The 27,892-nt window shown below is 38.7% G+C and overlaps 1 protein-coding gene across 6 annotated transcripts in view; it reads left to right on the top strand.

Annotated features, from left to right (window-relative positions):
* The window catches only part of LOC309606950 (uncharacterized protein), a 757,417-nt gene that overhangs the window by 455,641 nt on the left and 273,884 nt on the right, over window positions 1-27,892 (top strand). For all 6 annotated transcript variants that reach the window (XR_014232126.1, XR_014232127.1, XR_014232128.1 and 3 more), the window contains exon 6: window positions 4,360-4,424. Coding sequence is in view for 3 of the 6 variants with exons in the window: in XM_082344853.1 (XP_082200979.1) it covers window positions 4,360-4,424 (65 nt within the window). In the remaining 3 variants the exon portion in view is untranslated. The remainder of the gene's footprint in view (window positions 1-4,359; window positions 4,425-27,892) is intronic.

The raw sequence follows: 27,892 nt of genomic DNA, 5'->3' as shown, positions 1-27,892 counted from the left end.
GAAGCAGGGATAAGTTTAGGTAGAAAGAGGAAAGATATAGGGGTGGGAGAAGGATATTTTAAGCAAGGGTCAATGCATGAGCAAAGCTATTGGGGAGAATGTCAAATCAAATAAAGAATGTGAATAGCAATGAATACATGCAATAAAATTTTTCTATTCCTGGAATCGCCTAACATAAATCTTCAAAGCTGGTGGTTCTATTGACCTAATTCTGATGAGGAGGAATGGTTATTTAACCAAAGTAAATTGGCCACAGTATGGAGTTAGACATACATAACATCATTTATTAAATGATGTTTTGTGTTCTCAGCTAAAAGGTCTGTTCATTTTAATCCTTTCTCTGTAATTCCTTTCAATTCAATGGTATTTTCTAGGTGTCAGCAGCTCTTAGTAGGAGACTCAATATGTCTTCAATTTCTGCTGCGATCTATCTTGTTGTTTTATTCTTTTTTCCTATGGTACTAAAAATAAAAGATTTTTATGTATTTGAGTATGTATATCCATGCATTTGCATATCCGTATACACTTGAATATGTGCAAAAATACTTGCATGTGTGCAAAAAAATAGGAAAGGACTCTGAAGGCTTGCTTCTAAAGCGTTGGCAGTGGTTTCCTCTGGGGACTAGGATTGGATGGAAGGTGGTGATGGTAAGAGGGAAACTATTTTACTCTACATACTTCTGTATTGTTTCAACTTTTTACAAAAAGCATATATTACTTTTGTAATTAAAGAAAAAGAGAAAAAAGAAAGAAATTGAATTTGATACACCTTGAAGTAATATGGAGCCTTTTGAAGGTACAAAGGAAAACAATTGTGCCTCAAGGGAAATTTATTTTATCAGAACCTGTATTTTTTTTTTTTCTTTTTTAATGTGATGAAGCATCTTGCCCTGGATTTCCAGTGGGCCTGCTTTGTTTAAATGTGCAGATCTCTGCTAACAATTTATAGTACCTGGAAGTGGAATTTGTTAGACTGGCTTCTCATCCACACACTCGCGTGCACATGTGCTTAGTTGATGTTGGTTCCTCTCTCTTTTTCTGTAAAATTGGGACTTTTGAAGCTGATGTGCTGGTTTTCCCATAATCTCTCTCTCCTCCACCCTGTTCCTGGGGCTGTTTCCTGCACTGTGCCCCTGGCCTCAGGATGAGCTGAAAAACCATGACTACAGTGTACCTGGCAGAGCTCCAACCCTCCTTCTGTGTTCTAACCTCTCAATCGTACCCAGAATTAAATGCACATTCTTGCTGTAATGTGAGCTAACAAGCCACACAGAGCCTGCCCCTCGGGGTAGAGGGCATAGTGTACCTACATAAACAGTTGGAAAGTACAAAAGGATGACTGGTGATTAAAGTGTGAAGATCAAATACATTTGAGGGAATAGAATTTTTCTTGCGGGATTATGCTATAATGTGATGGGGCAAAAGAGCAAACAAAATGGCATATCTAATCTAATGACTACTGTGTAAAATCACACCGTTAATGAAAAAAATAACGGCAGGAGTACATGGAAACACTTTAAGATGCTGTATGAAGAAGGCAGGGACATGGATGTTCTCTAGTTTTGAGAGCATCAAATTGCTTCAGGAAGTAGAAAAAGAATGGTAAGGAACAACCATATGCCTTTTGGGATGAGGATGGTAACTGGAAGTGATAGTATAGAGGCAGCATGGCATGGTAGTTAAGAGCATGGCCACTAGAAGTCTGAATTCTGGCTTCTCCACTTATGAGCTGTGTGACCTTGGGCAAGTTACTTAACCTCTCTGTGCTTGAGTTGCCTCATCTGTAAAACGAAGTTGGTTATAGTGACTACTTCTTGGGATTGTTAAGAATTTTAAAGGAGCTCGTATTTACACAGCATTTAGAATGGTGCCTAGTCCGCAGAAGTTGTGATGAAAAACTAAATTAAGAAATATATGAAGCATATATTGAGCTCTTAATGCTTGCCAGACCCTGAACTGAGTGGGTTGCATATGCTCCAGTTTATTCCTCAGAACCTTGTAAGAGGTTTTATGATTGCTTGCATTTCATAGATGAGGACAGTGAAGCTCAGAGGAAATGAATATTTGTTAAAGATAGTGCCAGGAGCAGAATTTAAATACAGGCAGTCAGATTTCAGAGCTCATGCCTTCAGCTATGATCATCTACTGGAGACAAGAAGGGAGGAGTTAAAGAAAGTCTGATCCGAAACTAAGCATTCAATCCCTGGTTTAAGATGTTGTAGGCACAGCGGGTACAGGGTTTTCTTTTGGGGTGATGGGAAACTTTTGGAACTAGACGGTGCTGATGGTTGTACAACATTGCGAATGTGATGAATGCCACTGACTTGTTCACTTTAAAATGGTTAAAGTGGTAAATTTTACATTATGTGTATTTTACCACAATCATAAAAAAGATTGGAGGTGCAAGGAGAAGTAGCTCCCACAGAAAGAATATATTAACTGTTAATCTTGTCATCAACTAACGTAACCAGGGTGACCTAGAGCAACGGTCCATCTTCTGCTTAAGGCTGATAGCTCTTCCAGAAACAGGGATGCTGCTCGCTTTATTAAAGAAGACATTGAATGCAAATTCTGGGTGTGATGAAATCTCCCTGTGGCAAGCACATAACAACTATCCCTCCCATCAGTTGAGAGGCGTAATTGTATTTTCCTTCCTGATAATAAAGTTCCTTGCATATTTTAAGTCCTGAATTAAGAAAGTAGCAAAGCAAAGAGTCCAGGAGGGATTTTGCTTTCTGTGAATAATAATTTTATAAGATTAAAGGCAACACGAAGAGGAATGAAATTAAGGGGAAATATTAAGAAATAAAAATTAAGCATAATTTGTTTTTAATTTTCGTTTTTACTGAAGTCCGTGTAGAGCCCATTGTCTAGTTGCTGGATAAGAAAAATTGATTTTGAGATTCTTCATGGTTGCTTGGTACCAAAGCTTTGGAAAGATTTAATCCTTTAGTGAAGAGGGTAACAATCGACAGTATGTTGTGGTCATGTGGTTTAATTATTAAACAGAACATATTTGTTGACCACTCAATTAACTGGTAGTAATAAGGAGACTATTAAGAGTAGCCTAAGCTGGGTTGATTCTTTAAGAGCTAGTTTGTCTTATTTATTCTATTTATTATATTTAATCCCAAACAGGGATATCAGACTAAGTCATAGAATTTATATCTACAACATGAATCACAAAATTGTAAAAGAGCCCTGCGTGCCTTGTTTCCTTATTTTGGCCATGAAGATGAGGGTGAAGGTCTCTGTCTTATTTAAAGAACTGGTCTCATTAACACATACCTTGAGACAGTTAAGAGAATTTTTATCTTGTGGGAAACCAAAGCAAATGCAGCATGCAAAACCAGATTCTGATATAATGTCTAAAATGTGTGCTACTTTTGCTGACAAACAAAAGAAAGAGGCCAAAACAGTGGAACAGACTGTTGCTATAAATGAAAGCCTGGTCATGGAGCCCCCAGACTCAGGTAACACCTGAGGAAATTCAACACCAGATCCTCACCATTACCCTGCAAACTGTATTTTATTCCTTAATAACTCACCAGAGGAGACTCATGGAGTGATGCTATCAGCTCCTCAGTTCTCTGGTTTCAGGACATTGGGTTCTGTGCTTGGGAAACATGATACTGCTCTTGTTGAATCTGAAAATGGTGGGTTGGCTGGAGATGTCAGGTGGGCTGGAGATGTCAGGTGGGCTGGAGATGTCAGGTGGGCTAGAGATGTCAGGTGGGCTGGCTAAACCTTCCAAGGGATTTACGGTCACACTGCTCCATGCCGTGAAGATCATCAAGCTAAGAAGTAACGTTTGGATATACTCCTTTTAAGATGTGATGTTCTTTATAGTGTTTATTCTTACAACATTTGGTCAGTTCACTTTGCTAATTTTGGGGGTGGGGAATAAAGAAACTAAACATTTAATACTTTTGTGAAGGAGTTAAAATAAATTGGTTAGATATTTTGTTGCTGCTGTTATTGTCAGCCTCAGTAGACTTAGAAAGTTCAGGCTTTTACATTTCTATGATAAAATTGATTTGTATGCTAAAAACAAGCAAACAACCCTGGCACTGCCTTTATAAAGTCAGCATCACTGTTTTTGTAGCTTGTGAAAGACAAAATGAACCTGTGGGCCCTCCCCACCCCCACCCCCCAAAAAAAAGGCAAAGAAAAGCTGATTTCCTCCCTGGAAAGGTGAGCTCCAGAGGGCAATTTCTTGAGCATGGCATGTGGCTTCATCCCTCATGTCTCCTTTTCCTGAAGCTGCTATTCATTTCAGAAGTGAAGAAGCACAGCATATGGGGAAGTATAGAAGGGTTTCAGGCTGGATATTGATAATTGTTTTATTCTATTTCACAGTTCTGTGATAGGAAGACGAGATGGCAGATCCAGTGGTCTAGCTGCTTGGATGGTCTTGGACTCAGGTAAATAGTAACATTTCTTTACATTTACTGATGAGAAACCAAGAACCCAGTTTTCCCCAAATTGAATGATGTAGGTAACAAAATAGTCTGTGCTAAAGAGTGGTTACTATTTGATTTATTCTGAAAAACATACATGCGGAACAGAGTTCTTATTTTGACTTACTTGGTCTCACTCATTCCCAGGATGATAAATGTTCTGCTTGTGTGATAATATTTTATGCTTTTGAAGGTTTGAATCATTGAATTCTACTTAAGTGTTGCAAGATGTATTGCTTCTCAAAATTCCTCTGATATTAGTGTGATCTGCGTCTTAATCTTATGGTCTGGAATGGTTACACTGGTCCAAGATGCCAATCTCTTTTGGAAACATGGTATCATATTCCCTAGTCTATCATTAGTCATGCATTTTGTGGTATTAGGATTCGTGGTTTTTGTTTAAATAGCTTAAGACATATCAGCATCAGAGTGTTACCATAATCTTTTATTATAGGTATTGGGAATGGTATTTGTTAAAAGGTGAAACATGTCACCTCTTGTCCTGATTTCTGTTTTTATAAATAATATTTGGTGTTATAGACTCTCTGGTGATCCAAAGTATCTTTTCTATGTTAATCTGGAATGGTATCTTGCTTATTTAGGGTAATATGGAAATACCCAGAAGACAAAAATCTTGTAAAATAAAAAAAAAAAAAAAAGAGAGTGCGAGAGAAGCTATGTCTTTCCCAAGAAAATAGAACTATGTCCTGGGGCTAAACTTAGATTGTCTCTTCATTGCTCTCTGATTTTGTTATCTATTCTTTGGGAATAAGAGGTTAGATTCTGGTCATGAAGCAGCTGTTTAATTGTCTCCTAGATGGTGAAATGGATTTCGAAAAACCTACCTTCCTATGTGCCCTAGGTCCTTGGTTTGTGGTCTCGGTACTTTGGACAGTTTCCCCTTGTCCCCTCTTAAGATAATGGTCCTTAATTTCATGGTCTCAGATCCCTTACACTTATAAATTATGGCGGACTCCAGAGGGCTTTGTTTACATATTTACTATGTTATAAATTGAAAAAAAAAATTTATGTATTTATCTACTTTTAAAATAACAATAATAAACCCATTATGTAGTAACTAAATGCTTTTATGAACAATAGCTACATTTTCCAAAACAAAAAGAAATTAGTGAAAAGAGAGGCCTTATCTTACAGTTTTGCAAAACTTTTTAATGTATAGCTTCATAGAAGACAGATGGAGTCTCTTATCTGTTTCTGCATTCAATTTGTTGTGATATGTTTGTTTCGTTTGAGGTGTAAAGGAAATCTGGTCTCACACAGAAGTGTAGCTGTAAAAGAGATGGATATTTTAATGTCTTCTTTTAGATAATTGTGGGTATTCTTCTTTGACAATATACCCAAACTTGACAAGTGGTAGTCTTTCTAAAGCTAGTTGCAGTATGAAATCTGAAACCAAAAGAATTAATGTTTTATGTTTTGTTACGTTACAATCTATTGATCTTTCTTTTACTTTAAATGGGTCTTTTACCCATGAAACATTTTGTAACATCATTCACTGATTATTTGGAAAATATTGGTGCAGATCTTCCAAATGTTGACACATTTCAATGTACAATATTTTAAAATTATATTCATTAATATCACCATTTATCTTATCAGAAAAAAAAACTTTATGTATTGGAGATCTTTTAAGTTTACAGATACAGTTTTTCCAAAAATCTGAATTTTGCTTAGAAGCTCACTTTTTATCATTGGCAACCTATGCTGCAAGTTGTTCTGTGGAAATGACAGTTGTGCTTTATTTAATTTAGAAAAAATGTCTGCCAAATACTCAAGTGTCAGTACTATTGCTTGTCCGTTGTTCTTTCGAATAAAAATTGTGTTCCACCAAAAAAAATGGTTAGTTCCGCTCTCCACTCAAAGAGTCATGCAAATGCTTTTCCTTGAGACAACCATTCTGCTTCAGTGATAACAGAAGGGTTTTATGCAACTTTCTCATTTTGTCATACAGAATATTAAAAAGATGTGTACTCAAGGGCCACAGTTTATTAGACTTAATTTTTAAAAACTCCCTTAGCAGGGACATTTTAAAATGTAACCTCCTCTTCCTCTTTCTCCTCTTCCTCCTTCTCCTTGTGCGTGTGTGTGTGTGTGTGTGTGTGTGTGTGTGTGTGTGAGAGAGAGAGAGAGAGAGAGAGAAAGAGAGAGGGAAGGAGGGAGGGAGAAAAAAGGGAGAGAAGGGGAGAGAAGTGGGGAGGGGAAAGAAAGAGAGAAAGAGACAAAGACAGAGAGATTGCCTTGTCCTGTGTTAAGCCACTTAGCAGTTTTACCATGTTTACTTTTGTGCCATTAGTGTATAGGTTAAGAGTGAAAAAGGCAATAATGTCTTAGGTTTATCATGACAATAGTTTTGACCTGTTGGCTTCCCTAAAAGGCTCTTTGCACCCCAAGCCTTCCGCCCCACCCAAGGGTTCTGTGGACCACACTTTGAGAATCGCTGCTCTAGAGTAACTGTTTGTTCTGGATAGTAATCCTTTACGAAACTTCGTTCCTTGCTTTCTTTTGTTGTTAACTTTCTGAACTTAACTAAGTTATCAGCTGTGCTGTGACTCCTGAGTGCTTTACCTGTGTGAAATACTTATCTCTAAGTGAATCGCTTAGCAGACATTCCCACTGAAAAATAAGACAGAGATTGTCTGTGAAGAAAAAATATTAAAAAGCATTGATCCAAACCTTTAGTGACTAGGTAATATTACTGTGATCTAATCACAGTGGCAGAATGTTCCTCAAACGTCGAAACGAACAGCTCCGTAATTTTCACACTGTGTTACATGACAGATGGCAGAAACTGTTTTGATTTTCCCCAGTACCTGAGGAGCAGCAGGCAGAGCCTGTGCCTCGCACTTTACTCTCGTTCTGTGTCGTCTCTGGTCGGCCTGACAGCACACCGATTTTTACCTCTGTGATCTGTTCTCTGGATGACTATGTTTTCAATAGCTACTTAGTATTTCAATACTACTTAGTATAAAAATAAGATGTGCAGGTCCCATCAAATAAACTAATTAAGGCTTAGGAAGTGTCAAAATCCAAAAGCCAGGAGGAACAGATTAGGCATTGAGTATAAGAGACACAGAGACCTGACAACTAATGTGTTGCCATGGCAACAGGAGAATCAGTATCCCTCAACTGGGCAGACAATTGACAGTAATTTTTGCTAGGTCAGAGAACTGGAGAGAGAGAGAACCACCTTCTGCTATGCGAAGAATTGCTCTCTCCTTCGTAACCAAAAAGCTTCTGAAGGATTTGTAAATACCTGTAGTACCCGTGGTACAATTCCAGCCAAGTCTAGGAGAAGGTGGTCTTCATGGTCTTGGAGAAGGTCCTTACCACGTGAAAGGGGGTTCTGTTAACTGCTGCATTTTCTTACGATGCCCACATTGTCTTCTCCGGAATCCGAGTATAAAGACATGTGTTTCTTATGCATACTGTTTTCTATAAATTAGCGCCTCATATATGTCTAAAATCTGGCATGTTTTATCTTTTTCTTCTGTTTCTGATTAAACATAGAAACAGGCAAAGAGGCAAAGAACTTCTGCGTGTGATTTTCATTACTGTCTTGTCACATGTGAAATTAATATTTTCTTGGATGTGGTGGGTTGGGGAGGGGGAAATTTCTCCCTCTATCCCTCTTGAGTTTTTGTGGCTAGACTATACAAGACCGATTAACAGGAGAAAAAGAAACAAATTATAATTGTGCATACAGAGGTCTCATAGAAATGAGACCTAAGAAGTGGCTGACACAGGCAGCTTTTACACTTTTTCGACCAAGAAACAATACATTTAAGAGGAACTGACAGGACAAAGAAACTTAGGTGTTGGATGCCCAATTAGTGAAGAATCTAAACAGAGTTTGGGCTTGGGGTAGTGAATTAAAGTAACAAGGTCTGTTTATACAGGCTTCTTGGATTCTGAATTCCCTGTCTCTGGAGATAAGGGTGTCCTTTTCTGCCTCCAGATGCAGGGAGTGTACCTTTCACATAAGAAATTTATTTCCTGCTTTCAGGCAGACAGAAAGGAGGGTCAGAGTCTCCCTCTTGCGCTGGCCGTGTCTTAAGTAACTTTAATTCAAAGTAATCAATATGCCACTGAGGCACGTGTTGGGGCAGCCCGCCCTGAACCCCAACAGGTGTCCCAGATGCTCTGACACCCCATCGTGACTACTGAACAGATTGGAACAGCCCTTACTTCATGCTTTGTGGAAGTTTGTCATTGAGCAGAAAGGGGGCCTCAGTGTTAACATCTATTTTCCCAAACATGATCCTCAGGCACAGCAGGTTTCTGAGTTGGTTGGTGCATAATAATATCTGACCCAGTAGAACAAGAGATTTCATATTATTCATTTAAAAAAAATGATGCAGAGCCAAATGGAATGGATGATGAATTGCAGCATGAAGAACAAATATATTGTTACTCCCTCTTTTTCAGGAGTTCCTACTCTGAGGGTCCATGTGTTCCTTTTGCCCTCCCTCCCTCCCTCCCTCCTTTCTTTTTTCAACATAGTCTTAATGAAACTATTTTGAAACACTGACCAAGAGTCAGTATACAGCTTAGTCACATAAAGTTCCATAACGTCTTTTCGGTAACAGTTCTTGATGGCTCTCTCTTATTGAGTGCCACGATGTGATATTATGGCGAAATTAAAGTATGGGCATGCAGTTTTAATACAAGGGCATTAACAGAAATGTCATCCCTAACAAATTAGGCACCGGGATATCTTCCCTGTAGCCAGAGAACCATGCTCATTTTTGCCTTTTGCTCTAACTTATAAAAACAAACCTCATGATGTAAATGCCCGTGAGTTAGATTTCCAGTTGAGAGGCAGGAGACAGGCATCAGTGGGGAAATGGGCAGAGGCAGAATTTTTGTTCGTTTGTTGCAGACAAAGGATTTCTGGCCTGGGGCGATCCAGCTGCAGCTGCTGTCAGTATTGAGGCAATGGGACTCTTTTTCTAACTAGATCAAAGAGAGGAAATTCTGACTGTGATCCACTGTATCAGAGAGAAATGGGGGGTGGGGGAGCGAAGGAGAAAAAGGAGGGAAGAGGAAGAGGAGTAAAGATATGGAAAGGGTGTTAATTCTTGTGGAAATTATTTGCTGGAGCTGCCACTTTGAAATGAGAACTATATCTGGATCCATTCGCAAGATAGGAGCCTAAAGGAAAGAGGAAAGTCATGTGCTTCTCTGTTGTAGAAGTGAGAGGAGGTGGTGGGATCTGTGTCTTTTGAGAGAACTGCAAACCTCAAGTGTGACTAATTCAGATCAGGTTTATGAAGAACATGCCTGGTTTCTTATTTGCCAATTACATCCAGTCCTATTTTTTCCTTCCTTGGCATTCCCATGGTATTGTTTGGAGGACACGCCTTTGGGGCCAGCCAGCTGTCTGTTCTTGCTGGTAGCTGGGTGAAAGTAACACTGGCCAGAGGGACCTTCTGTGCCCTCACTCCAACCGCCTGTGGTGCTTGGACATGGTGAGAATCTGGACCTCGCCTGGGCCTGCCTGTGCTCTCTTAGTCTCTTGATACTGACCCATCGTTTGGGCTACTCTATCTGAGAAACTTGAATATATGGGAAAATTAGTCCTTTTAATTTTGCAACCTGCCTTTCCCCATCCATCCTTTTTTAGTTTCAGTTGAGAAAATAAGTACAGTGAGTAGAAAAAGAAAATGAGAAAAATAAATAAACCTTAGTAGTTGAACAGAATGACTCTACAGGATGTATCTGTGCATTCAAACAATATTACTGAGTGCCTTCTCCGTGCCAGCAGTGTCCGGTTCCTGGAGATAAACATACCGTAGAACTAGCAGACACAGTCTCTGCCCTCAAAGGCCACAGCCCGTTGAATCAATAAGACACCTATTCTGGTTCGTTTTGTTATTTTGGTTGAACAAATCCTTGGGAATTAGCTTAAGTTATTGCCTTTCTTATTGTTTTTAAAGACGTTTGAGTTTTGTATGTATGCAGAGTTCATCAACAAAATGAATTAGAGAAATGTTAACTGATTTTATTGGAAATTTGATACAAATTATCTGTTTTCATAACATATGTCATATTCTATACCCAGGAAAAACATTATTAAGGTTAATAATGGTAATTTCCAGGCTGCATAGGCATGGTTAAGTAGCTCACAAAAATACCAAGCTCGGGCTCAGGGTAGCTCCATCTCTTTGAGTCAGATTAGCTCTTGGGAATAGCTGTGTATCCTTCAGTGGACTGAGGGGGTTGTCCTAAAACTGCTCCAATATGTCAGCCAATATTACATGTGGCTATTTAAATTTAAACTAATTAAAATTAAGTTAAATTTAAAATTTAGTTTCTCATTCGCACTAGCCATGTTTCAAGTGCTCAATAGCCACATTTGGCTAGTGGCTACCACGTTGGGCAGAACCTCATACAGATCAGTTCCATCATCCCAGAAAGTTCTTTTGGGTAGTGCTGCTCTAGAACACATTCAGCTGGCCTTTCTTGTGCATCTAGTATGTGCTAGGAATTGTCCTGGTAAAATCAATACACACAGTCTCTGCCCTCAGGGGCATTTGGTCCAGTATAGAAGCAGATTGTAACTAAGACAAGCAGAGGCTGTGATAACATCAGTGAAGGGTAGGAACAGGGTTGCTGGGATGGGCAGTAGTAGAGATAAGGTATATAACAGAACAGTGAGGAAAGGCCCTTTTAAGGAGCTGGCATTGAGCTGAAAGCTGACACATGAGAAGGAGCCAGCCTTGTGAAAGCCAGAAAAATAATGTTTTGGCACCAGGAACAGTATGAGCAAAGCCACCGAGGGGGAAAGAACTAGGCTTTTCTATAGTTCCTCCTCATGTATAGAGAACTTTGCCGGATGCGGTGGAGTGAGGGTGACTGAGAGAGTGGCATTCCTTTCCCTGAGTCACTACCCCAGTTCACAGGGATGCTTTCTTTTCCTTGTACCTGGGCTCTCTTCCAATCCATAATATAACATTTTGTCTGCTGTGACAGGAGGCCTATTCCCCCTGGCCTCAGGATAAAGGTGGGGAGACACTGAAAAAAGCACATGTAGCTTTTATTAAAGATTACTTATGTTTCAGGGACCTGACATATTCTGACTGGGGTTAACAATGAGCTGGGGAGGCTTCTCTGTGCTAATGTTTGTTATTATCTTTATCTGCAAATTTCTTCTCAATTCAGAACTATGGAAGCTTCTCTAGGAAGGTGGGTGGCTGTTTTTGAGGCATTTCCTATTCTCTGAGCAGAGCTTTGAGTGCCCAGCTTGGCTGAATACATCTTCCAAGTTCAGAGCATCGGGGCCTTTGAACCTGGGAGGGGTCATGTGTCCTCCTATGCTGTCCTCTGAGAATTTGCAAGAGCTCGCTATGGAGCGCTCCTACCCCTGTGGTACATGCAACAGGCCACAGCTTGTGTTGACACTGGCTAATGGCCTATATTTAGAACTCTCTATGATCTCCAGAAACCCTGGTCCAGCTCTTGGAGGAGGGGAAGTAGTACGCAGTTGGACTGGTAACAAGACTTAGCAAAATTCTTACTGCATCCACCTCCTGTAGACCAACAATAAGAGCAAGCCTTAGGAAGTAGGGCTTAAACAATTAAATCTTTTTATTTTCACTAGCACACTGAGAACTGGGGCTGCAACTGTTGCTTGCTGAAGAAATCAAGTGGTAATGAAATTAATGAGGCATTAAAAGGGGTACATAAAAATGTCCCAGCAAAGTGAGAGAGTGGCATGGACATATATACACTACCAAACGTAAAATAGATAGCTAGTGGGAAGCAGCTGCATAGCACAGGAAGGTCAGCTCAGTGCTTTGTGACCACCTAGAGGGGTGGGATAGGGAGGGTGGGAGGGAGGGAGATGCAAGAGGGAAGAGATATGGGAACATATGTATATGTATAACTGATTCACTTTGTTATAAAGCAGAAACTAACACACCATTGTAAAGCAATTATACTCCAATAAAGATGTTAAAAAAAAAAAAAAAGAGGTCACAGTGTTGAGACAGTGCAAACCGGAAGGTCTTCTGAGAAAGTTCCCCGCTCATCAGAAAAGTTACCTGGAAATAAAACCCCAGCTGCGCAAGAAAATAATCCCTGAGCATATTCTGTGAAGATTATTCTTAGTCATTGTCCTTTCTGGCTTCCCAGATGTATAATTTGAATCTAACTACAAAGTGTGCAAAAGAAAGGCAAGGAGCATCTTTGCAAGTAAGAGATGGATTGTACCACTTTCTATATTATGTCTCTAATAACCATACACATCTTTTGTATTCAGGTGTATACTACTGTCTATATCACATGTGATTTTCAACTGGAGAGAGTTAGTCAAATGTGATTGAAAGGGTGTTTTATAAAACTAAAACCAAACATTATTTAAAGAGATGATTCTTTTCTTCTTAAGCGAATATAACAAAAGCAACCACAAAAATGTTTTCTCTCAGTACTTACACTGAGAGCACTGTGGGTGAGAGGGAGTGCCAGGGACTCTGAGGGAGCTCCAGTGATGTTTACAAACTGATGTCCATTGATGGATCTTCAGGGCAGAATTAACAGTCATACACATTCTTAAAATGTTTCATTAATAGGATCCACGGCAGACAGGTATAGAAAGGAATTATGTTGTGGAAGGGTTTTATTTCCCTAGTAGCTTTGTTGGGATTAGGAGAAAATGACAGAAGGGAAGGTTAGTCAGAGGGGTTTGTTTGGATTTGGTTATTCTTTATGGGAAAAGCCTATGGCTGTGTGTGTGTGTGTGTGTGTGTGTGTGTGTGTGTGTGTGTGTGTGTGTGTGTGTGTGTGTGAAGGGGGTGGGAGGGAGGGAGAGAGAGAGAGAGCGTGCACGCTGCGCATTGCCTGAGAATTGAAGGGTGTAAATAGTGAGGTGGCTCCTGGCTACACACAAACTGAGGCAACGTGCCTTCAAGAGAAATGAACTCTGTGATGTTATTTTGTCTATACATCACTAAGAAGTTCTTCTCCTCAATTTGATTCATTTTTTTGTTGAACTGAATTGTATTTTCTTTGCATTTGTACACAGAAGCTCATGCTAAAGCATCTCAAATTTGTAGTGATATACTCACCACATATATTTACTTTGTGGATATGTGGAAAAAAATGCACATCTATGCTGAGATTAACGTCATGGAAGATGCTATCGGAAGTGTGTTTTTATTCTGGATAGACTAGGAAATTTTTTTCAGAGCTAATATAAAATTAGAACCTGTTGAGTGAAATTGTCTTCACCATGAATCAACTTTATTCTTTAGGATCAAGATGGATTCTCTGTGCTCATTGAGGACATATTTTCTTTTTGTATGTTTGAGTATTTAGAGGGGACCTGGTGCATAAGGAAATCTGAAAATATGATACTATCTTGGTTTACTAGCTAGTAAAATCATCTAGGATTATTAATAATTATATGGATCCTGTGGCTCTTCATGTAATAAGCTAGTGCTTCCCCTTTTACCACTCCAACCCCAATTCTGAAAAGTTTTTAGTTTTATGTCTTTCTTCTGTAGAAATCTGAGAAGAAATTGTCTTTTCTGCATATTCAAATATGGGGTTTTGAAAGCTTACATGACAAACTTTTGTTGGACTTCCTTTTTCTTTATTCTCAATGTAGAGCGATCAAGAAAAACCTACTCATAAAATGCCAATAGCATTGACTTTACTTTCCACCAAAATTGCTTTACTCTTTGGCCTCACAAAACAGCATGATAATAAATCGATTCTTATGGCAAGTGAATCAGATTGTATATATGAACCCCAGACTGTAATTGGCCTATTTAAGGAAGACAAATCCTTATTAGTCTTCTATGAGTAGATTTGGTTGATCCTCATGCAGTCAGCGGGAAGAATAAATGCATGTTGGGAAAAAAAAAGACTTTGGAAAAGGTGTAAGTTGAATTTGTGACCTCCCAAAATTTATATGTTGAAGCCCTAGCCCCCAGTACCTCAGAATGTGACCTTATTTAGAGATCAGATCATTGTAGATGTAATATGTTGAGGTCATACTGGTGTATGGTGGGTCCCTAATCCAATATGACTGATGACCTTGTAAGAAGGGGAAATTTGGAAGGCATACACACAGGGAGAATGCCACGTGAAAATGAAGGCAGAAATCAGGGCTATGCTTCTGTAAGCCAAGGAATGTCAAAGCTTACCGGCAAACCACCAAAAGCTAGGTGAGAGACATGGAATAGATTCTTCCTCACAGCCCTTAGAAGAAACCAACCCTGCCAATACCTTGATCTCAGACTTTTAGCCTCCAGAACTGTGAGATAATGTGTTTTTGTTCTTAAGCTACTCAGTTTGTAGTACGTTGTTATGGCAGCCCTAGGAAACCAATACAGACTGCAAATAGAAACACAACACAGTTGGGATCACCAAGGCCACTCATCATTTTCACATAGTGGTGGTATGTTACCAGCTAGAAAAAGAAGGCTTACCAAAAAAACAGATACTGGCAGTACTGGACTATTTACCAATATCATCATAAAGAAGCAGAGTTATTAAAGGATCTGCAATCACCGGGAAATTCAGCCCTTGACGTTGATGGATGGAACTTGGCTTTTCCTTTCTGCCAAAGCTGCTGACTGGATAAATGTTTTATTCATGAGGCCCAGGGCAGGAAGGGATGCCAAAGGTTTAAGAATATTTTAAGAAACTCTTTGAGATGTCAGGCAAGTTGTCAGGAGGCGTTAAGCAAGGAAGCTGAGGTACTACATCAACCTAGCTGGGCAATAAACCCCTTGCAAAGACTAGAAGCGATGACCATGGTCTTGGGAAGCCACTCCATTTTTTGGTGTGTTTTGTATTTTGTATTGACTTGCATTCATGGTCACAGCTCAAAGAAGCAGAAGTTCCTGCTATGGCTTGAGGGTCCCTCTGTCTCACGGAGAAGCCAAGCTAACCCAATTTGGAGGATAGTCATAGGCCTTGAAGTTCTACCTGCCCATGGACCCAGTTTCAGGATCTTTCCCCTGGATTGGCAACTGCCTGAGCACAGGGAGTCATTTAAATGACAGTGTGTAGCTTTAGCTGAAAGTCTCAGGAGGCCCCTTAGCTACACATTTTAATTACCTATTAACGAAATGGTATTTCAAATTATTTAGCACAACAGACTATTTTCTGCTGTGAGGAGAGGGCAGCTTAAGTGTGGACAAGATACAAATGTGACTCTCATCTTTCTTTCTCTAAAGGAAAGTCTTTTATAGAATAGCAGGTTCTAGTAAATAATGTTTGTACTTATTTAGACAACAGTAATGATGGAAATTCTGGGTATATGTAATGAATTTCATGAAAATTCCCTGTGTCCTTTAACTCTCTATTGAGGCCAGATAATTTTAGTAATTTATAATATACATTAATAAAGTTTTAAAATCACTTGGAATTATATGAGAATCAAGTGTGGCTGTGACATAGTTGTCAACCCAACTTATTATTATTTTCTTATTGCCAGGGAAGCACGCACCCAAGTCCAAATGAATCTTTCCAAATTTTAAAACTCCTTTGAAACTATACCAGGTTAAAATGAAGAGTTGAAATATAAAATCATCAGTGGATGAAAAACAGACAAGTTCCAGGTCTCTGCTGCCCTTTACATTTGGGGAGTTTCAGTATTATAGACCCTAAGAACTTTCCCTGGGGTCCTGGGTAGAAAAAAATCAAAGAGCAGAAACTGACAGGGACAGCCATTCTGAAACATGCTGTCAAGATGCATCAAAATATGCAACAATATCCGCCCCTTTCTATCTGTCAAAGCCATTGATTATTTTCAATAAAGAAAGCCAGTGACAGTTGCTGGAATTGTAGAACTCAGCATAGCAACTAGGTGACGTCTGTCACTCTCTAAATAGACAAGTTAAGAAAAAAATTTACTCACTGCATCAGAAGCATATTTTTGGAAGCATAGTTACATATGGTTTTGTAAAGGATTAAAAATAGAACATAGAAAAAGCAAATATCTATTAGACCCCAAGACTCTTCCTGGGCTTATTGGGCATTTTCCATGAAACTGCTTATTTTATGTCCCTCTCTCAAAACAAAACAAACAACAGGTTAAGAACTTGTGAGTTTCCCAACATCCTTTCAAGAAATTCCTATTCTGCTTCTATCAGCCGGAGTCTAGTTTTAATTTTTTATTTTCCTTGCAACTAAGAAACCTGACTGATGAAATATTGTGACTTCATTTTCCTTGCAAAACCTCAGAGGGCTCAAAATGCAGTCAGGTTAGAACAAAGCTGTTAGCCAGAACCTACTATATGAATATAAGGTAGTATCTGGTGGTTTTTCTCTGTGTCAAGTTCAATTACCTCAACATGCTCAACCAATACTAGAGAAAAATAAAAGGAGCTTATCCACTGTAATACAGAATTAATAGTAAAAACAGTGACAGGCAGTAGCAACTAACATTTATTGAGATCTTATGCTGTGGCAGACACTGCTAAAAGCCTATATAAATTTTTTATTGAATCATCCCAATAATCTGAAGCCAGAAGTACTGTTATCATTACCATCCTATTTATGTAGAAACTGAGGCACAGAGAGGTTATGTAACTCATAGAGTAGTGCACAGCTAGGAGATGTGAAACAGGGACTTGAATCAAAGAGCTGTCTGATTTGTAAGTTGTGATCCTAACCTTGCGTACACCTAATCATTCTACTTTTGACACTTAAAAAGCCATACAGGGGCTTCCCTGGTGGTACAGTGGTTATGAATCTGCCTGCCAATGCAGGGGGACACGGGTTCGAGCCCTGGTCTGGGAAGATCCCACATGCCGCGGAGCAGCTAAGCCCGTGCACCATAACTACTGAGCCTGCGCTCTAGAGCCCGCGAGCCACAACCATTGAACCCGCGTGCCACAGCTACTGAAGCCCATGCGCCTAGAGCCCGTGCTCCGCAACAAGAGAAGCCACCGCAATGAGAAGCCCGCGCACCGCAACGAAGAGTAGCCCCCGCTCGCTGCAACTAGAGAAAGCCCGTATGCAGCAACGAAGACCCAACACAGCCAAAAATAAAATAAGTAAATTTATTTTTTTAAAAAAAGCCATGTAATTTCAAGATAACCCTACTGAGACCTTAAGAGAAAATTGGTCTGCTAGTTATCTTCAATGAATTACATGTAAGATAACCCCAGAAACAGATCATAATTTCACAAGTTTAAACATGTGTTTGAATGGAAGACATACTGGCTTGCCTTTTTATGATAGAAAAGAAGGGAGTGATCTTTGGCAAGGTGGGTGAGGGCAGGGCTGGGGCAAAAGGGGATATGGTTTATAGTCCTTAAACGTTTAGGTCTACAAGTTTTATTAGCTGCCATCACCCAAAGTTATACCTGCAGCCAGCCAGAGTCATACTCTGAGCACTATGTTTTTTTGAGATCAGTGCATTGGTTTCAGAAGAAAAAAAACATGACACAGTGAAGATATTTGCCTGGTACACTCTGCTGAAGTCTCATTTGCAAAACACAGTGTCCCAGGGTTCCACACACCCTATTCTGCCATTAGCTGCATGCACAAGCAACTGCATTACAGGAGACATTTAAAATATATAAACATTAACTTATCTACTTGAAATTCATAGCAATAAGCCGTGCTTAAAAGTATAATTTAAAGCTCTTCAGAAGAAAGATGTAAAGGATTAACAGTGCTTAGATCAGGAATAAGTATATTGAAACATATCGGTAGGCATGCTCTGATGGGCATTGTCAAAGAATCTCCTAATGCTTGTTTGGGGAGAATGCTATCTGGTTTACTTATAACATTTTAAACATTTTATAAAATTAAAACATGGAACCCTTGGAGATTTTCTATCTTCAGCTAAGCAAAAATGTTTTTTAAAAGTTCTCTTAAAATATTTAAAAACAAATCTGTTATAGAAATGTCAAGAAAAGTTTCCCAGGGAAGAACCAGCTTATATTCTAAGAGTAAATGTAAAAAAATATACCCATCTCTGAAATACATGATATACATTAATTTAAATGTCATATATAATACATAAAATGAATTACATAAAAATGAAATATATCTATACACACAGTATGCAAATACATATATATTCTACAAAATATTCAGACAGTAAAAAATTGGTACGATTATAGTAGATTAGAACTGGTTTATACTCTTGTTTGTTGCTTTTCTCTTGGTGTAACTAATTCTGCATGCCTTTGGATCACATCATACCATTAAATCTTGTGATAATTTGGAAGACGTATTCCTCCCAGCTGCTACTGCATAAGCAAACCCAAAGGATAGTGTAAACTGGCATGAGAAGAACGTATCATACAAGCTTCGTTAGTAAGAATTCCCTTTTCTGCGCTCACATTTGCATGCTGTTGTTTGAGGTTTAGTAAAGACAAAATCCCTAAAAGGCTAATAGAATGGGGCAATAATCCATGATCATCACTGATACACAAATGCCAGAGTTCATGTGTATGAACTAGTTGTGTCTGATTTGCCTTCTAAGAGTGCTTTTACTTCACTGGTACATTTTCTCTCATCTCCATTATTTCTTCCTTCATTTTGCTGTGGAACTAAAAAACTTTCTGTATTACTTTTACCTGGATGAAAGAAAGTGAAGGAATATCATTGCAAATATTTTAGATTTAAAGACAATAGGCTTGAAAGAAGGATGTTAAAACAAATAAAATAACTCAAACTCTACACAGTATGATATAACCTAATGGAATTTGTGAGCCCAGATATGCTAATTTTTTTTAAAGAGAAAGTCCTGCGGAAAACTGGGTAAACACTTGGAAGATTGATCTATAATGAGTTACCAAGCAACTTGGTAGTAACTCGGAGCTGTTGGGGGAACTTTGACTTCATGAATACAAACTATACCCCTCACCAGAAAAGGAATGACTTCCTGGGTAGACAATAAGTCTTACTTGATTTACTTCATTTATTCATGAAATATTTATTGAATGTCTACTATATGCCAGGCTTTGTTCTTGACAGTGTGTGATGAATGATACAGCCACGTTGCCGGGCTGAATAGAGCTTAACTTTGGCAGGTGAGAGTGATTATGATATTATGTGTTGAATGTAATGGCAGAGCAAGTAGAGGATGCCAGTCTCAAGGATCTGGGGATGTTTCCAGGAGGAAGGGATTAAGCTGGGGTTTAAGGGATTGAGAAGTTAGCAGGGAAGTAAGGGTTAGAGGGCAAGAGTGTTCCACACCAAGAGGGAGCATGTGCAGGTGCTCAGACGTGAGGGAGATCCTGGGATACCTGAAGATACAAAGAAGTTCCCGACACTGCAGCTGGTCCAAGATTAGTAAACTAGACGTACATTACAGTGGAGTGATGACAAGTGTGAAAACCCACAACACGGGACCATAACAAATGCCTTCAATAACCAATAAAGGAAAGCAAAAGCAAGTGAAATGAAGCCAAGCAACTCGGCTAAATTTCAAGACTAAGTGAAAAACTCCGTGTGAATGCTGAGGCAGATGGACTGCACATCATGGAGATGGATTTACCGTAGTGGACATAGGAAGGCTGGCAGTGATAGACAATGTTTCGGGAAATGGCTGAGAGCGTTTTGAAGCACCATTCATTCAGGAATGGGCCTCAGCAGGCTGACATGGTTGATGATGATGAACATGGAAAAAATATTGTTTTGAAGATAGATGGGGGTGAGTGTATATAAAACATGACTTTCCTTTTAGAGGAAATTAGGTAGGTTTTCTAGAGAATCTGTTATCAGTTCCCAACAGTTTCTACTCAACATAACTCTGGGGGTCATGATTAGTTATCCATTATTGGGCCATCTACATTAATAAAGCTACTTATTTTTAGAAAGTTCTTTTTAAAAATTAAATAAAATGCTTCAATGATACCAAAGAGTGTGGAGAATGACATAGCAAACACCTATGTGCCTTCCACCCAGCTTTATCAAATATGACTTTTGCCAAATTTGCATAGGATAATTTTAAGAAATAAAACCTTACAGATATGTTGATTTTGCCTGTACACCAGTCTCCAGTCCCATTCTCCTCTTTCCTTCCAAAGGGAACAAGTATCTTGACTTTGGTGTTTATCACTTCTATGTATGTATGTTTTTTTAATAATTTTACTACATTTGTATCTATCCTTAAAGAATACACAGGATTGATATTTTTATAACTATAACTGGCATTGTGCTGTAAATATATATAATTCTGCATTACTTTTTACTCAGCATTATGCTTTGGTGATTTATCCATGTTGATACAGGAAGCTATAGTTGATACTTTTTAACTATTCAATAGTATTTCATTCTGTGAACATACTGTATTTTAACACTTTCTTCTGTTAATAGATATTTATATATATTTTTAAAATTGTGCTACTATAAATAATGGTGTAGTATCATTTTACTCACTTTCTTGTGAAAATGAGAGAAAGTATCAATAGGGTATGTATGTCTCGATGTGGGATTGCTAAGCTGCAGGAAACACCCATTTCCAATTTTACTAAATATTGCCACCTTCTTTCCAAAGTGGTCTCATCAATTTACATTCCCACCAGCTGTATATGGAGGTTCATATTGCTCTATATCTTCGTCAGCACATAGTATTGTCAGACATTTCAGTTTGTGTCAATCTAATGAGTGTGAAATGGTCAAAGTCCCACCAGGAACACTCTAGGTTTTTCAATAGAGGAAATTTAATACAAGGACTTGACTAGACAGTTGATGGAACAGCTGAGAAGCTAAATAGTATGGTGACAAAGCACCCACAATAGTAGGAAGCCACTGTCAACCCTAGGGCTGGAGAGATACATGGTGAAGGTGGTGTTACCAGAGACTAGAGGCTGGGGCCCCTATCAGAAACTAAAACTGGGGTGGGAGACAGGACCTGGGAGTCTCCAGGGGCTCACAGAGGCTGCCAGAGCTCCTACAGGAAGCAGAGGGAAGAGGAGAGAAATGCCAGGCTCTCTCTCCTCCTGTCCTCTAATCTCCCCCTAGTGCCTCTCACTGGCTAAACTTACCTGGAAGCCACGAGTTACTTGTCCTATAAAAAGAGTAGAGGAAGAGAGGAAAATAGATCTGAAAGCAGATAGTTGACTAGAGCAAATGTTATTGCATTATGGCTTTAGCTTGCGTGTCTCTTATTTCAAGTGAGCATTTTTTAAAATGTTTAGTGGTCATTTTGTTTTCTGTGATTTTTTAAATTCATATTTTTCCTATTGGCTCTTCATTTCTAATTTATATTTAGGGATTCTTTATATAGTCTGAAAATTATTCAGTTATATGTATTGCAAATGTTAGTCATAGTCTGTGGCTAATTTTCCACTTTGCTTATGGTACAGAAGTTTAAAAATCTAGTATACAAACTTGTTGGTCCTTACCTTTAAGGTTAACACTGTGTTTTGTTCGAGTCCTTCCCTATCCTGACCCATATTCCTCTATATTCTCTTTTAAAAGTTAGTTTCAGTTTTCATATTTGTCTTTAATGCTCTGGGGGTTTATTTTGTTCATAGTGTGATGTCTTAAATTTTCTTCCATAAAGATAACCAGTAGTCTCAGTGCATTTTAAAATACTCTCTTAATTTTTTTATTGCCATATATATGTATGTACATATATATGTATTTCCATATATATATATGTGTGTGTTGGTCCCTTCTGGTATGAATCTATTTCTGGGATATCTACCCTGTGTCATTGGTCTAGTTTATATCCATGAACAACTTACTATCTTAATACAGCTTTAAAATAAGACCTGGTTTTTAGTAAGACTAGTGCATTCACCTAGTTTTATTTCAGATTTGGCTAGGGTATGTCAGACTTTTTGATGCTTTAGATGAATTTTAAGAGCCTTTTTTCAAGTACCATTAAAACCTGTTATATTTTTCATTCATGTTATGCTGAATTTATAGATTACTAGGAGCAAAGTGATCACTTTTATAATTGTATCTCCCCATTAATTAATTTTATATATGTTTCCTGTTATTTAGGTCATTTTTTATATATTTTTTTGTTTTTAATATAAAAAACATTTTATATATATTTTCTAATTTCCTCCACAAAGTTATCACACACTTTTGATTGATTTTTTTCTCGATATGTTATAGTTCGGATTATCATTAAAAATGGCATTTCAAAAAATAACATTTTTAATACATTGCTGCTAGTGCAAAAGAACGTAAATAATTCTATGTATCCAATTAACATCCAGAAAATTTGCTAAACCTCTTTATTAGTTCTAACTGTGTCTATAGATTCTCTTGGATTTTCATGAACACAGAATCATACTAGTATGAATATGGTAAATTTATTTCTTCCTCCCCAACCTTTATGCCTTTGACTGACTTTGTGTGTCTTACTGTACTGGCCTGAATATACTGAACAGACGTGTTGACAGCTGCTTGTTCCTAACTTTGAAAGGTACTCTAATGTTTCACCATTAAATAGACTTTTCACTGTAGGATTTTTGTTGATTTCTCTTTTCAGCTTAAAAAAATCACTTTTCTTCCTAGTTTGCTGAAAGTTGTTTTTTTTTTTTTTAATTTAATGAAATAAGAGATATTGTTTTGTATCAGGTGCTTTTCCTGCATCTATTGAGATGATCTTTTCTGAAGACTTCTTTGAAGACTAATGCTCTGGTGGAGTAAAATTTAAACTTGAAAAACACAAAAATCAATACTGTGTATTTCCTATGAACATAGGTAGATGTGAAAACATTTTTTTTAAAGGACTGTAAGACTACATACAAAAGTGATTATAGCTGGTCCTTTTGGAGGGGGGAGAAAAAAATCGAAAGTAGATAGGTGGAGATAGGACTGAGGATGGTGGGAAAAGAGCGATTAGCTTTTCCTGTAATGTTCTAAGGTTTCTTTTAAAGGGGAATGTGTTCGCATCCAACTTTCATAACTGTTTTAACAATGTGTGCCTAGAATAAGCAGGTGTATGAAATTAATGATAAATTTTGAGTCAGAAATATGGGTGAATGCTATTCTTTTCTCCACCGTATTCTGCTATAACTTTCTAATTTACAAGAACAACAACAAAAAACCAGTGAGAACGTATCATTCCTCTTGATTATGGGTGACATATGATTTAAATTGTTCAAATTCAAGTTTGGTCTTAATATTTGGAATCAGAAAATCGAAAGTGTGAACTTTGTTTCTTCATGCACATCACCAATCAGTTAAAACTCACGTATTTAAGTACCTAATTGAGTACAGATTGGGCAAGATAATTATATACGCCTATCATCTAATAATATGGATGGAAAATATAAACAGACTTTTCAAAGAAGCATTAAACCAACATGTGAATGGAAAGTGAAATATTGCTATCTCTTACAGACCAATAGTAATAGTGTTTCTTGGCTGGATGTAACAATATTTCAGGCAGCCAATTCCTATTCTTTGTATATTTTTAAACAGTGTACTTTTCTCTGGGAAGGTCTATTTTCCTTTAGTTTTTATGTTTTCCTAATTTTGGGACCCAGGAACTTGAAAAATCAAGCTTTTCCCTCATTTATGACATAGAGTTAAATGTTCCAGCATAAGCTTCTGAGTACCCAGTGCTGGGTTTTCCAACTAGCAGATTGTCAGTTTGAGCATAGACTTAGCCTGCCAGCAGAACATAGATAGATAGACAGACAGATACACACATAGTACATATTTGTGTGTATATATACATACACACATACACATGTGTATACCTGTATATATACATCCAAGTATATTTAAATATGTGATACTTCAAGTAAAAGAGTGAGAGTAATCATATTCAGAAAAATTGGAGTTTATGTTACTTTATCCTCTGGTATTGATTTAACTTGGGATGACATGTGAGGAGGGGATGAACGGGGGAGTGAGTATCATAATCCTTCCAGTGTTTGAGCAGCTAAGCATTTAAATCTGGCCTTGTGAGCACATCTCCTAGTGAGCAAAACAAAAAAGAGGGGGGCTTTGTGAGAGTTTTTGTATTTTCAGGCAGGTAATCCAGATGTTTACAAAAGACCTGAAAACTGGATCAGGCAGGATGTACATAGTGTGAAGATGGAGTGGGGCATAGCTAAAGAGGTTTGTGTATGCGCACGTGTGTGTAAAATATAGATTTAATCTTGAACAAGGTGAAAAAATAATCAAATCTTCTATGATTAAATGTCAAATGGCTTCAAAGAAAAATGTTTTCCCAAATGGTAATAGAGGATTAGCCTACGCAGGTGAAATCAAAAGCCAGACTCTGAGCATGTGGGGATTGGGGGTCATGTTTGCTACTGTGAAGAAGGACATCTAGGGAGAAAAGATGGACAAAGGCATGAGGAATACGCCGGATGGTATCCACTCTGAGTCTTCCTCATGTGACAGCCATACTTGATGCCCTTTCCTGAACTTGTTCATGCTTCTTAAAGCCGCATCCTTTATGATGTTTCCCAACTCCAGAATCCATCCTGATGTGGTCAAAATAAGCCCAGGGGAGAGAGAGCTTCATGCCTAGGCTGTTAATAACTCCACATATCACTGTTAGATACGAGTATGATGGGCAAATAGGCTTTATTTTTTTCCTGGATATGCTCAGAGCTTGGGGGTGTGTTTTTCACACTTTATCATACTGTTTCTGGTTACAAACAAGAAGAAAAGAAATTAGAAGTTGTTAGGCTTGAATAATGTCAGGTAGGATATTTTATTGAAATAGCAAGTCTGAAGATATTAGAGACCTAGATTCATCTTAATCTTTGCTCTTAGGACCATTATTGTACTAAACATCAATGTAATAGTATTTCCAAAATACCAGCAAAGGTTGCTTCATGTGGTTTCAAAAAGATGGACACATGAGCAAATCCTGTGCCTGGAGCCAGGTTTGAAACCCAGAGCTTCACTGAGTGACCTTGGACAAATTGCTTAATCACCCTGAGCTTCGATTTTCTCATCTATAAAATGTGGTAACAATACCTCCCTCATAAGTTTCCTATGAGGAATAAATTATACAATGTAAGAAAATTTAGCATAATGCCTTGCCCAGTGCAAAGTACTCAGGAAATAGTGACGCGCAGTGTAGAGGTGGTGACTCTTCAACACTGAATTTATCAGTGCTATATTTTGTGTCTTTATAGCAGTGGTACTGTAAGCAGTGGCATGTACCCACATCCAACTTCAGTGGCTTAACTAAATGGTGGTGTGTTTTTCTCACGTACAAGGAGAGGTGCCCCAGCATTCATATGGCTGATGGAGTAAATCCGGAAGCACCCAAACTCCTTCCATTTTCTGTTCTGCCACACTTAACAAATGACCCTAATCTTCACAGGTGCAACATTCTCCTGCCCCTTCAGAAATCATGCCCAGGCTCCAGCAGAAAGAGAGAAAGGGCAAATGGCAGAAGATGTGGGCCAGCTGAATCTGTCCTTTTTCCATCAGGAAAGCAAAGCTTCTTGAAATTCTACCCAGTGGACTTCCTCTTATACCTCATTGGTTGGAATTTCTTCACATAAGCATCCCTGGTACAAGGGAGCCTGGGAAATTGTCTCCTTTAGTTAGGAAATTTGCTGCCCCAAGCAGAACTGTGGTTCTGATAGGAAGAAAAGAAGGGAGAGTAGACATTGAATAGGCAACCAGCAGTGTCTGTCATAGTTTGACATTAAGAATTGTTTGCTGCCTGCCCCTCCAAATGTCCAAGGTCTTAGTAGTGAGAAGGAGGGAGGGAAGGGGATAGAAGGAGAGAGAGAGAATAGGAGACATATGTTATGGCCTGGTTTAATGGAGGAGCTGGACTGTGCATGGCAAAGTCCAATATCTCTTTAGGAGTAAGCAAACATTAAACGCTAAGCAAGAACTTTTAGCTCCTCCTAAATATTCTCCTGTCATAGAGGACATCATGCTGTATTGGTTAAGAACAAGGTTCAGAAATGAAGTAGTCATGACTTATAATTCTGGCCATGTCCCTATTTGAGTGTATGCCTTTGGGCAAGTTATTTAATCTCTCTAAAACATAAACTCCTATGAGGGCTTTGTCAGTTTTGTCACTACTGCATCCCATCCCCTAGGAGAGAGCTTTGTTATAAAAGGCTCTCAGATATTTGTTGGGTGGATGGATGGATGGATGGATGAACTTCTTTGAATCTAGATTCCTTAGCAATGAAAGGCATTAATAGAGACCATCTTTAGAGGCCGTCATGAGGATTAAATGAGAAAGTGTTTTGTAGAACACTCCATTGACTGTATTGTTAGAGAAATACAGTTTCACTTGAGCTCCAAGGCTCCCTGAACCTGGAAATCTCTGTGGGCTTTTTTTTTCCTACCAATCAGCATGGGAGTTTTGACCTGCTCCATTTTCTGACCTGGGCTGATTCACCCCTCCTTAGAGAACCTGGTGGTTCCCTGCTGCTGGGAGTTCACCACATTGATGCCGAAATTAGTGTGGACGCCCAATCGGCATAATGCACTACAGCCCAGAACTCCTGGGCTCCAGCTGTCCTCCTGCCTCAGCCTCCCTTCCGAGTTGCTGGGACTATGGACGTTTGCTGGGCTTAGGGCTTTTTTTTCCTAAGCCAGCTGTTGATCTCCAAGTCTGTTGGCTTCTTAAATGAGATGCACTATTATGGTGACACTTAAGTTTAGTACTAATGTATTTAAAGCGAATATCCGTGTAGTGTATTTCCAAAACGTATTGGATGGCGAGTTGAAGGTATGTGGGCATGCATCTATGTGCACGTCTGCATACACACTTGCATTTGTGGCTTAATTTTGGATAAAAGTTTAATGAGCTTTCAATATCAGCTATTTCAAACCAGGCTTGTTGCTAATTAAGGGTTAGCACACTAAATTAGCAGTAAATTAATGCTCATTTTTGCTCCAGCATGCTAGAGTGGCAGGGAAATCGCCTAAATTAGACTCAGGTAGTGATCCTTATCGTGGCCAAGAATCATGGACTCTACAAGGATTTTCTGTGAAACACTAAGAGTGAGGGATATCCATAAAACCAACAATTCTGGTGTCCTTAGTTACCTACAGTAGATGGGTCTTTAAAAGTGGTGATTTAACAGAAAATTTCCCTCAGCAGCATGTGCCATCACACTTAGCATAGGCCGATTTATAAGGTTTATGGGAAAATTAAGGCTCAGAATGGCCTCATGCTGACAAAGTGGAGATTGCCAAACTGGGCTGCAATGCAAGCAAATCCAACACCAGCAGTCCATCAAAAGCCAAACGATTCCTTAACATTCGTGAGCCATTTCATGATAGTTCGCAATCATCACCTCCTCTCCGTTACATAGCAGGGTTTCGGCACCAATGCCAAAGCTGGGATATCTTCTTTGGGGTTCGCAGTCTTTGCTTACGCTTTCTAATTTGAATTATTTATTGAATGGGTGTGTTCTCCTCTGACAAAGTAGACAGTGCCACCAAATGCAAAAGTAACTGCAGCCAGCTTGATGCCACATTTCTCTGGAGAAGAATGATTCACTCCAGTATAGAAGTTTGCAATTTAC

This window comes from Balaenoptera borealis (genome assembly GCF_965194805.1).
Source record: "Balaenoptera borealis genome assembly, chromosome: 12".
Lineage (NCBI taxonomy): Eukaryota > Metazoa > Chordata > Mammalia > Artiodactyla > Balaenopteridae > Balaenoptera > Balaenoptera borealis.
This window is presented reverse-complemented; position numbering and strand designations above follow the sequence as displayed.